The sequence below is a fragment of the Felis catus genome, chromosome D2 (genome assembly GCF_018350175.1).
Source record: "Felis catus isolate Fca126 chromosome D2, F.catus_Fca126_mat1.0, whole genome shotgun sequence".
Taxonomy (NCBI): Eukaryota; Metazoa; Chordata; class Mammalia; order Carnivora; family Felidae; genus Felis; species Felis catus.
The window spans coordinates 81,299,593-81,312,451 of NC_058378.1; the positions used below are offsets into that span (position 1 = coordinate 81,299,593).

Consider the following 12,859-nt stretch of genomic DNA (forward strand, 5'->3'; position numbering starts at 1 on the left):
GATCTAAGATCTTTAGAGGTTTTCACATGTTTAATTATTTTGAGGTTTGCTATTTACTAGACCCGTCATAGAACTCTTAGATTGTAGTCCTCACTGTAATCTGACACTCAGCTAGAAATCATCAGTAACTCCAAAATGAGCCAGTGCTGCGCACTGCAAATCCCTAACCGTCAACACTGCACGTGTACTTCCTCCATTTAAGATAGGGGTCAGCCTTGTTAACAGGTCGAAAACTAATCAGTAATTAATGGGTTCAGTGCCCACTCTGTCCTATGGAAGATGAATGTTGAAGGTACCAGCCTCAGGAAATCTAGAATCAAGGCACACGAGGAAACAACAAGGCACTACAGGGGTCAAAGGCCAGCATTCCAGGTCTGGTTTGCTACTAGTTTGTTCTGTTTTTGTTTTGTAATCTCTACAACCCAGCGTGGGGCTCAAACTCACCACCTCAAGATCGGGCATCGTGTACTCTTCCAACTGAGCCATCCAGGTGCCCCAGCTAGTTGGTTATTTGTAAATCAGTTTCTCTAAGCTTCAGTTTCCTCTCCATAAAATGGGTTGCACAGAGGAATTACCCTTCAAGTCTAAGCTCCAGGAATGTTTTCTCCACAATGCTTACTGTGCCCGCGCCCCCCCCAGAGGCAGAAGACCCCCTAGGGTGCTACCCAAGACCACACATGGCTCACACGTCCTGCAGCTCCTGGGCTGTTCCTGGTGTCCACCCACCCCGCTAGACCATGAACCAGCCCTGGGAGACCACAGGCTGTCTCTCTTGGTCACCAAATAATTGCAAGTCATTTTACTCAATAAATTTTTGATGAATAAACAAATTCCTTATACTTTCCAAAAATATTTTATTTTTATTTATTAAAAAAATTTGTGTTTTTTTTTTTTGAAATAGAGAGAAGGCAAGGGGGGCAGAGGCAGAGAGAGACAAGGAGAGAGAATCCCAAGCTGGCTCTGCGCTGTCATCACAGAGCCCGAGGTGGGGCTCCATCCCATGAACCGTGAGATCGTGACCTGAGCTGAAATCACGAGTCAGATGCTTAACTGACTGAGCCACCCAGGTGCCCCCGAAATATTTCAAAAGCCCACGGTTCTGTATACTCTACCTTGAACTGTTTCACCATCCCAGGTCATCTAAAAGGGAATTCACATAGAATTTTCTGTCTCCCTCATTCCCCAGCAAATAATTTTTAAATTATTACCAAACCCTTACTTTTTTAAACCTGATTGCCATCATGTCGGGATCCACTCTCCAGGTCGTTAGCTGAGACTCTACACAGCATTCTTGTGAAAACGTATTAGAACCATTTGTTTGAATTTTTGTCTCTCCACCAGACTGGAGAATCCTTAAGCCGGACATGTGTGGTTCATAATTTCCCCAATACTTAGCAGAGGACCTGACACATAATAGACATAATAAATATTTGGATGGATGGCTAGTTAAGGGCATCATCATAATAGAAGGACGAGAAAAGTCCTGGACTCAGAACTCAGCATGGGAGAGAAGTAATAAAACCAAGGGACGTTAACTGCAAAGGAAGCTTGAGCAGTACTCGCTAGCAGACGAACTGCGTAAGAAGAAACAAATATCCGGGGCGCCTGGGTGGCTCAGTCGGTGAAGCGTCCGACTTCGGCTCAGGTCGTGATCTCACGGTTCGTGAGTTCGAGCCCCGCGTCGGGCTCTGTGCTGATAGCCTGGACTGCTTCGGATTCTGTGTCTCCCTCTCTCTCTGCCCCTCCCCTGCTCATGCTCTGTCTCTCCGTAATAAATAAATGTTAAAAAATTAAAAAAAACAACAACAATAAAAAAGAGTGCAAGACTGACCACACACACACTGTGCTTAATGTAAGGACGTTTGCGGACACGGCCAAGTGACTAGATGAGCACAAGTCGTGGCTAATTGCAGGGAACCCCCTCAAACGTGGCTCTGACTGCGGACCACGCACAGCCCCCTCGGGAACAGCCACACACAGGGAGCAGCAGTGAGCGATGGACACGCCGAGGGAAAGGAAACAGGGAATCATCTGGCCCGTTGTGTACAATTTCTCTGGTCCTACACACCTTCTGGATCACTCCAAGCCAGCTAGGGCTCATCGATAGGTTTGGTGCCTTAGCAAATTGTGGACATTTCATGATTTCAAGGGACGCCAAGAAGACCGCTTCACAGGGCACACCCGCCCGCCGCCCACACCTACAATAAACCCCGTGCCATTCCTGCCAGGATTCTGATCCTCAGGAAGTGGCTTTGGCTTTGTCCTAATATACCTTAGCCTCTTACCAGCGAAGTATGCACCTGTTCGAGATTTCATTTCTCTCTTCCACTGTTTCTCTATGGGGGAGAGAGTCCCCCTCCCCGCCCTCCCCCCCCAGTATTAAGAACGTATCTAAGTTGCAAGTGCCAGAACTCGGAGCACTTAAGTACCTGCACCCTTCCATCCATCATTTGGCTTTACTCCTTCCAGAGAGAAACACTGAGTTCTAGGCCACTGTGTGCCTTAAGTATCCTTTTAGAACTTGGCATAAGCTGTGCAACCTGGTGAACAAAATAGGAAACTGCCCCTCTGACACATGAATAGAAGAAGAGAAAATAAACCCATCTACAGATTGATCTGGGAGTGTGGGCAGTAGACAACACCCAAATTCATCTATTTGGTCTAGAAACTCGCCCTACTAGAAATTATGACTGCAAATAGTTTCATTCTGAACTCACCGGACAACCGTTTCAAACTCCCTCAACCCAGGTTTTGAATGCCATTGCCCGGACTGCGTGACGTGCCACACGTGTGAAAGCCCGAGCCGGGAAGCACGTCTCCGTTCTGTCCCAGAGCCCGGCTGGGCCGTCTCTGGGCTGGGCGCGGCGGGCCATCAGTGCCGCAGTGCGCGGTGAGAACGTGCGTCCCTGGCTCTCGTCTCCTGCCTGCAAGGAGACCCCCGGGACGCTGGCCCGTGTGCGGCACGAGACTAGGTGAAAGGAGTCCTCTGAGTAACCAGAGTCTAATCTACCTCAAGGCTCCATCGACGCGAGTTAGTACCTGGACTTCTACGCTGTACAAAGTCACAAAGGGAAGAAAAGGCACTCTGTTCTCCAGGCGGCAGGCGCGGAGGCCGGTGGCTGGACCTGGGAGAGCCGGGACCCGGGGTCCCCGGGGGGCCCGATCCGGCAGGCCCAGGACAGCGGCGGCAGCGGCATCCGTGTGCGGGCCCACGGCTGCCACTGTGGCGAGAAAACAGCCACGTGAGTTACATCCGCGGAGCACGTGCTGTCCTTCCACCCACTGGCAGAGATGGTCTCACCTCATCGAATGGACACATGCAGAAATGAAGGGAGCCAGACACGGCTCTACCCCTGTTAATATAGCCTAGTCCCGAAGGCCTCCGAGCCCTCAGGTTATGTCACTCACCTGTCAGCGACAGCCTGGTTCCCCTTCTGCTCCGTAGGACCACGGGAGGCGCCGCCAGAGCCATGGCTCCGATCGCTCACTCTTATTCCAGTGCCAGAATCATAGGGACCCGGAGTTGAAAGGCACCTAGAGGACCTCCGATTCACCCCAAGGTATGCATCCCTACAGAAACAGTCCCGCAAAGTGACCACCCCTGAGCACGCTCCTAAGGCCGCCCCAGGGGACCCACCGTGTCGGGACACACTACTGAGGAGTGGGTCCCCCGCTGAATTAAATGTCACACGTCCCTGGATACCATAATTTGTATGTACCTCGATGGTGAGTGAACACAGGTAGGATGTACCAGCAGAAAATGGTGGACAAGTCTGCTCAGTTACTGGGGTGGAGATGTTCTATACCATAGAGTTTCTGAATTTAGGTTAAATCTCAGGTACATCGCGCTTACTCCCCTCACTAACTCGTCCACTTCCTGGGAAATTTCAGGACAAAAGCCAGAAAGCGAGAAGCAAAGAGAAGAGACAGTTCTAAAAATATTTCGTTCTCTGTCGGGCTTTTGCATAAAGCTGCCCCCAGAAAAGGCAACAGGAAAAGGTCCTAGAAATGTATGAAAGGTCGTCCTATTTTCTCTCGGGCAGTCACAAAACGCCAGCCGCACCGGAGACAGATGGAATTTTTTGGACCCTGCAAAATGTCTGTGGTCCTCTTTAGAAGGCTTGGGTCTAAAGACAAACTCTTGTTTGAAAGGCTGAAACTCTGAGGAACCAGAAAATCATCTCGGAAGCTGACAAAAATAACCGGGCTGTTTCCAGAACCGAGAAAACAGCCGATGCTCCCGATACGTAATTTGGTTTAGAACAGGCCCACTTTCCCATCTATTTAGATTTCCCATGCTACTTAGATTTCTCTCACCCCGAAGATACACACCGACTTCCCGATGAACGGAAAACAAGCATTATTTGTGAAAACGGTTGAGAAGTCGAAGACAGCACGAGAGACCATTGCTAGCTATCGACGTACCATATTCTACGGTGTAGGGTGACAAGCCTTGCCTTTGGCGGTCGCAAATTCTAAAACAAAACTCAGCGGGTATATACTTGGTGTCTTCCTAACCAAAAGAGCGGGCTAAAGCAATTCTGAAACGACACGGAGCGTGCCTTCCAGGACTGAACAAGTAACGATACCACGTATCGTGATCACGTGGCAGGTTCCTCAAGGTTAGAGAAGGGAGTTATTCAGAGGCAGCAAGACGGGCCACAGCGAGCCCTGTGCTTTTGGAACTGGCATCAGAGGCACCGGCACGAATTCATGGTTTTGGAGACTCAGAGAGACAGAAATAAAGACGGAAATAGAGAGAAATGCAGAGAAATAGAGCTACAGACAGAGAAACAGTTACAGGGGGAGACAGGGAGGTGGCACACATACCCACACACCTGCCTCCTAGCTCTGTTACCTGACGGGGCCTGGAAGCAACGATGGGCTAATGGCAGTGCCACTTGGTGCCCAGATCTTGGTTTCTAAGTACAGTTCTCCACCTAAAGGGACCAGGGCCCCCTGAGGAAAATGGCTGTTTCTTTTTTTTTTTTTAAACGTTTATTTATTTTTGAGAGAGAGACAGAGCATGAGTGGGGGAGAGACAGAGAGAGAGGGAGACACAGAATCCGAAGCGGGCCGACGGCTCAGAGCCCGACGCGGGGCTCGAACTCGCAGACCGTGAGATCATGACCTGAGCCGAAGTCGGATGCTTAACCGACGGAGCCACCCAGGCGCCCCGAAAATGGCTATTTCTAAGACTGGAACAGGGAACACACTAGATGGGCCTGTCACGTGTTATGGGGCCAGAGAGCAAAGAAACGCGCCAAGAATGACGGGGACCGTCAGAAGGACGCAGAAGTCATCCCGCAGGCCACGTCGGGGACAATCTGCGCAACGAAATAAATGGGCTCGGTACTGAATAAGGAAAGAATATTTGAGCCCACACTGAAACGAATAAATGAGCAAATAAACAACGAAGAGGAAGTTTAGCTTTACAGAAGAATTCCGAATACTAAACGTAGAAGGAATGTCAGAATTAGAAAAGTTACCACTTTGGTTGGCACCTGGCACCAGTGTCCTAATGTCAAAGAGTGATCTGAGGATAGTAATACCAGCAGGTGCACGTGTGACGAGAAGTGTACTTTACGTGGTCTCAAATTGCCTCCTGTATCTTTTACTTCCATTTTTAAAAATGTTTTTATTTATTTTTGAGACAGAGAGAGACAGAGCATGAGCAGGGGAGGGGCAGAGAGAGAGGGAGACACAGAATCCGAAGCAGGCTCCAGGCTCCGAGCTGTCCGCACAGAGCCTGATGCGGGGCTCGAACCCATGGACCGTGAGATCGTGACCTGAGCCGAAGTTGGCCGCTCAACCGACGGAGCCACCCAGGTGCCCCACTTTCATTTTTTTAAGTGAAACACTGACTTTTTAAAAATTCCATTGTGTAAAAACTCTTGAAAATACCTCACAGAAGACTTATGCAAAATGCTCGTCACAACACTTGGGAAAAGCAAAACCCCGGAAGCAACCCAAATGCCCATCATCAGGAGAAAGGATACATAAACTGCAGTAGATTCAGGCAAGGGGCTACCCTCAAAGGGAAAAACAAATGAAGCCCAGCCATAAAGCATCAGGATCATTTGTGGTTCTCAAAGCTCGGTTTCGAGACCGCCAGCATCACCCGCAGGTTTGTTAACCGTGCCAGCTCCCCTCCCCCCACCTATTGGACTAGAAATTGAGGCCGGGCAGGAGGGTGGGAAATGGCAGGTGGGTTTTAGGAAGCCTCCAGGTGAGTCTGATAGGCTCAAGTTAGAGAGCCACTGTTGTGGATGAATGTCAGTAACACCTGGGCAGGACGGGCTGGTGTCAGAGCACAATAATATGTCCCTTTACAAGTGAAACCTGGGGACACCTGGGTGGCTCAGTCGGTTAAGCATCCGACTTTGGCTCAGGTCACGATCTCGCGGTCCGTGAGTTCGAGCCCCGCGTCGGGCTCTGGGCTGATGGCTCGGAGCCTGCAGCCTGTTTCGGATTCTGTGTCTCCCTCTCTCTCTGCCCCTCCCCCACCTGTGCTCTGTCTCTATCAAAAATAAATAAATCTAAAAAAAAGTGAAAACTGGATAACCAGGATAACAGTGCTCATAACCAAAAAATATGGTAAGTCTATAAAAAGAAAAGCAAGAAATAATGAATCCAAGTTACTCCGTGGAGGAAAGAGTGTAAAATATGGGGAAGGCAGCCTCTGAGAACGACGGTGTTTTACTTCTTCAATTAGGCAGTGGGTACGAGAACCTCCTCACATCTCTTTTTTTTTTCTGTTTTATTTATTTTTGAGAGAGCGAGCAAGCAGGGGAGGGGCAGAGAGAGCGGAGGACAGAGGATCGGAAGCAGGCTCCGTGCTGACAGCAGAGAGCTCGATGCGGGGCTCAAACTCACCAACTGTGAGACCACGACCTGAGCTGCAGTCAGACGCTCAGCCGACAGAGCCCCCCAGGCGCCCCGCATCTCCCCACCTCCTCAAGGATGGGGAATGATGGTGACTTTACGGCGAAGCACAAGACAGCCACCGCCCTACTGAGGCACCAAACTTAATTAACATCAGGGACAGAACCGTTATGCCTCCGCAGAGGCTGCACCGAGGAGGCTGCCACAGCACCTCCACGGTCTTCTTGCTGCAAATGCACAACTGGAATTTAATCCTAAGGAAACCTCAGACAGACGCCGGCTGAGGGATGTCGTACAAGACACTCTTCCAAAATGTCAAGGTCAGGAAGGACAAGGAAAACCTGAGCCCTTTCAGACTATAGGTGGTTAAAGAGGAATGACCGTTGAGTGCAATGTACTTTGGATTCTAGACTGGAAAAATGTTTTTTTTTTTTTTATAAAGGACATTAAAAAAAAGGAGGTGAGAGAGGGAGGGAGCCAAACCATGAGAGACTCTTAAAAACTGAGAACAAACTGAGGGTTGATGGAGGGCGTGTGATGGGCATCGAGGAGGGCACCTGTTGGGATGAGCCCTGAGTGTTGTATGGAAACCAATTTGACAATAAATTTCATATTTAAAAAAACAAATAAATAAAAATAAAGGACATTAGTGGGAAAATCGATGAGATTTGAAAGTCTGTAAAGTAGAGAATCATGAAATGTCAATTTTACATTCCTGACTTGGATCATTACAGTGCGGCTGTGCTCTGTTTTTGGTAAATATTTGCTGAAAGATTTGGAGGCAAAGGGCCTCGTATCATCAACGTTTGAAGGGTTCAGAATAAAAACTGTGCGTGTCTGTAGGTGTGTATGTGTGTGTGAGCGTGTGTGTGGTGTGGGTGTGTATGGGAAGAGAGAGAATGGTAAAGCAAATGTGGTGAAATATTAACATCTGGGGAAGCTAGGTAAACAACATGTGGAAAATCCTTGTCCTATTTTTGCAAACTTATTCTAAAAATCTGAACTATTGCAAAATAACAACTTTAAATCATTTTTCATTTTTTTTTTAACGTTTATTTCTTTTGTGAGAGAGAGAGAAAGAAGGAGACAGAGGATCAGAAGCAGGCTCTGTGCAGAGCCCGATGCGGGGCTCGAACTCACCCTGAGAACTGTGAGATCATGACCCGAGCCGAAACCAAGAGTCAGCCGCTTAACCAACTGAGCCACCCAGGTGCCCCCAATTTTAAACAATGTTCAACTTGCCATTTGTCCACAGTAACCAGGAATATTACACCCACTCAGTTTTCAGCAGGAGCTTCTTGCCGACATGCCAAAAGCATTCATTGTAACAACAACTCACCCTAACGAGTAACAGTTCATAGCAAACCCTTGACATTGGCAGCTAAGCGAAAGAAAAACCACCTATTGTCCAGCCTTCCTCCCTTCAAGTTAGAACAAGTAAGCCCCAAAGGTAACAAACAACCTGAATGTGGCAATGTATCGTAGAAAGTCCTCTTATAATTAATTCCAACTCAGAAAAGTATGTGACATTAGTTAGACAAATTATCCAATCCCTCTGGGCCACTGTCAGATCATCTTTATGGTCTATTTTAATTCTCATTTTTCATAAGAATCCATGCATGAATTTTATGACAGAAATACTGCTTGCTTTATAATTTAAAGGTAAAATATAGATACCACTAAAATCAAATCTAGAAGTTCAAGCAGAACAGTGGCCTGGACAATATACCTTTTTCATGAACTATTTACCCTAATAGATCCCGAAATGTATGACCTCAGGCCAGGATGATACGTGACCACTTCCTTATTTCTCATAGTCTGGAAAATAAAATTTTTCTTGTGCTGTTGGATTTCTGGAGCTTAACCAGCTTCACCAACAAGCATGTCCAAATGCCTCGATCATCAGATTGCTGGACATATAAACAGAGCAATTAACCCCCAAGTCTATGACAAGCAAATAACATTGATCACATCTTTTAAGATATGTAATGAAACAATTTGAATGGATTTTTATCTACCGTTCTAGAGAAAATGTTGTGGTACGCCAAACACAATCAACACCTATATATAATTAACTGTTATTCAGCTGGCTTTAATAAATAAAACTAGGTAAGTCACAACTGCTGTGTCTGAATTGCTAATGCTTCGTTTTGTTTTGTTTTGTTTTGTTTACATTGCAATCCAGGCCTATCTCGAGAAACAAGAAAAATCCCAAATACAAAATCTAACAGCACACCTACAGGAACTAGAAGCAGAACAACAAAGAAACCCCAAACCCGGCGGAAGAAGAGAAATAATGAAGATCAGAGCAGAAATTAACAACACAGAATTCCAAAGAGCAGGAGATCAATGAAACAAAGAGTTGGTTTGTTGAAAAAAGAAACAAAATTGATAAGCCTCTAGCCAGGCTTCTCAAAAAGAAAACAGAGAGGAAACAGAATAGAGAAACCACAAATAGATAAAATCTCAAACGAAAACGGATTTGTCACAACCAATCCCTCAGAACTACAAGCAATTATCAGAGGATACTGTGAAAAATTGTACGCCAACAACCTGGACAAGCTGGAAGAAACGGACAAATTCCTAGACGGCCAGATTATTAAAAGTGAACACCGTGCTGTGACACTATAATTACTTAAGTGACACAAAAGTACCCCACATAAGGCAAATGGTATTTCGTAGCGGCTACTCACCTGAGAGCTCTTGCCGCATTTAGCATCTCCTGAAACGATCACAATTTGATTTTGAAGCAGGTTCTCCATAAAGGAGTATTTTTCTTTCCATATTGGCAGATCCTCTCTTTCTTTTAGCAGTTTGTAATAACGTGACGAATAAGGCAATCCATCAAAGGGGTTAAGTTCCAAGTCCTCGCAGGCCAAAACCCCCTCCTCATCCCCGTCGCTGGAATCAAGGGATTCTGGGAAATAGCGCTTCTCGGACGCAGCGTTGGGACCTTCCAGCTCTTTTTCTTCCATCTCGTCCGAGAGGGAGCTCAAGCAGCTGGCATCCTACATCGGGTTCCTCCGACAATCACCCACCGCCAACAGGGCTGAAAGTCCACGGACACGGACTCCGGTGTCCTAACTGCCAAGACTTCAGTCCGCGGTCTGGGCAAGTTGAGTGCCTCAAGTCTGCATCCGGTCGTCTCCGCTGGGTCCCTTACGGTCCCGGCTCACGAAGCACTCTTGAGCACGTTAAATGACAGTCAGTAAACCACGCTACCGACAGACAAACAAAGAAGGAAAATCAGACACAAGGTGTTCAAAACAAAAGCGTTAACTGGTTTTTTGTTCTTCTTTCCTGGGAACTGGCTACTGTCTGTCATTTCTGTGGCCTATTTGAAAGCCGAGGAATAATTCAAGGCTCGCTCTTCAAGTTGGGGCAGCTGCGGTTTCCTCCCCGCTGGCCTGGAGACGGTGCCACGCTGGACCTCGTGCTCTCGGCCTGACCTCGATCGCAGGCCCTGACAGCAAAAGCAGCAACCAGGGGATGCGGTGGCCATTAGGCCCCACCCCAGGGTCTCTAACGCCACTACGAGAGACGCTGGGCCCTGCGACAGGGAAGACTGTCAGGGCCCAGGGGGTGATCCCCTAACACTGGTTACCAGTCTCTATTTTTTTTTTTTAATTAAGAAACCTTCTAGTTTAGGGGTGCCTGGGTGGCTCAGTCGGTTGAGCGTCCGGCTTCAGCTCAGGTCACGATCTCACGGTCCGTGAGTTCGAGCCCCGTGTCAGGCTCTGGGCTGATGGCTCGGAGTCTGGAGCCTGCTTCCGATTCTGTGTCTCCCTCTCTCTCTGCCCCTCCCCCGTTCATGCTCTGTCTCTCTCTGTCTCAAAAATAAATAAAAATGTTAAAAAAAAAATTAAAAAAAAAAGAAACCTTCTAGTTTAAAAGAGAGTATTTTTTTAAAACTTCATTTTCCATTTGCCTGTGCCAGTTGACAATGTCAGGCGAGGGAGGTGGATTTCTTTTTTTTTTTCTTTCCATTTGAGGCTATCACTAGCTTTTATTAGTAAGGTCCTGTCTGTGGAAGCGAACCAGAAATCTCAAGCCTGTTTCTTGAGGTTCCAAGGTCTGCAGCCCAAAATGTCAGACTCAAGAGGCAATAAAAAGAAAACATTTATTTTATTATTTTTTTTTTATTTAAAAATTTTTTTTTCAATGTTTATTTATTTTTGGGACAGAGAGAGACAGAGCATGAACGGGGGAGGGGCAAAGAGAGAGGGAGACACAGAATCGGAAACCGGCTCCAGGCTCTGAGCCATCAGCCCAGAGCCCGACGCGGGGCTCGAACTCACGGACCGTGAGATCGTGACCTGGCTGAAGTCGGACGCTTAACCGACTGCGCCACCCAGGCGCCCCAAGAAAACATTTATTTTAAACGAAGAAGAGAAACTCCCCCGGCCAGGACAAATCGACACCAGTAACGTATTCCCTACCTGTCAGGTAAGTGATCTTCCAGTCAGGAATGATTTTTAAAAAAATCCAAATCAACATTGCTGAAAATAAGCGTCTTTTCACATTAAGCAGGTGAACACACGAAAAAGTCAGAAAAACTCATGTAAAAAAAGAGCAGAGCATAAAATGCCGTTCATGATACTGTCAGTGAAATTACTCTTTTTACAGCACTCCATTTATCCTCACTATTGCTTTAGACTGTCGGGGCTCAAAGGGCCAACTCCTCAACCTACATAACAAAAAAGGCTTCCCCAATGGTCAAGCCAGGCTCCAGGGAAACAGTCAAACACTCCAGAAGCCCCTGCTGAGTGCCTTCTCAGGGCCTCCATTAATAAACCAGCCATGTTGGGGCGCCTGGGTGGCGTAGTCGGTTAAGCGTCCGACTTCAGCCAGGTCACGATCTCGCGGTCCGTGAGTTCGAGCCCCGCGTCGGGCTCTGGGCTGATGGCTCGGAGCCTGTTTCCGATTCTGTGTCTCCCTCTCTCTCTGCCCCTCCCCCATTCATGCTCTGTCTCTCTCTGTCCCAAAAATAAATAAACGTTAAAAAAAAAAATTAAAAAAAAAAATAATAAACCAGCCATGAGACACACACATAAGGATACGTTTGGGGTCAGGACCAAGAGTTTTAAAACTCACACAAAAATAGGCCAAAAGAGGGAGAAACTAATAACCAGAGGTGGGGGGGGGGGGGGGGGGGGAGGGGAAGGATGTTGGAGCTCCTCAAAGGTAGAGTTCTTCAAAATTCATTCTGGAAGCCATTGTTTCCAAATTAAACTGGAATTACAACGGTGTAATAACACAAATGTAATATGGATTAACGGCCCAGCTCTTTGCCACCCCCCTATGGGTGGCACAGAATAGACCCAAGAAACACGATGGCTTGAGATCACAGGACAAGCTAACGTTGAGAAGGTATCCAAGAATCAGAAAATCCCAATGCTTAAGGGAAGTTAACATTTAGTTTTATGTTCAACTTTTGCTTTATTCTGATTAGAATCCCTTCTAGGGGGTTCTCATTTGACAGGTAAGTTAAGTTGTTGCCATGACCGATGATTGTTGGAGGTACTATTTCTGAACTGTTTCACTTCAAAAAGAAAAAAAGCACAGCTATTATTTTTACCAAATATACACCCCTGAAATGCTTCTCTTAATTTTACAGTACTCCTTAAAGATGAAATTATCTTGCACTGAGAGTCACATTTATAAAGGATCGAGCGCTTTGAACCCCCAGGGAACAGTCCAGTTTTCTGAAGAGTCATCTTTCTAGAGATCTCAGGGTCCCCTCGCCCCTTCACCACACATACGCTGTACAGCTCTATCACCCATTTCTCCGTCACGGTGAATTCAAGATGGCGGCAGATGCTCTGCCCCTGCTCCCCTGGAGAGGTGGACTCGATTTCCTCTCCCTTTACTCTGAGCTGGCCCTGTGAATCTCTGCCGTCAAAAGAAGGCAGTCAAGTGATGCTGAACCACTTCCAAGGTATTCACATGCCTGAATCACCCCCGTTGGAGCCGG

The 12,859-nt window shown here is 47.2% G+C and overlaps 1 protein-coding gene across 13 annotated transcripts in view; it reads right to left on the bottom strand.

Annotated features, from left to right (window-relative positions):
- The window catches only part of DHX32 (DEAH-box helicase 32 (putative)), a 59,340-nt gene that overhangs the window by 28,568 nt on the left and 17,913 nt on the right, over positions 1–12,859 (bottom strand). For all 13 annotated transcript variants that reach the window (XM_011287617.4, XM_011287616.4, XM_011287618.4 and 10 more), the window contains one exon: positions 9,579–10,103. In XM_011287617.4, the coding sequence (XP_011285919.3) occupies positions 9,579–9,860 (282 nt within the window). In that variant the 5' untranslated portion in view covers positions 9,861–10,103. The remainder of the gene's footprint in view (positions 1–9,578; positions 10,104–12,859) is intronic.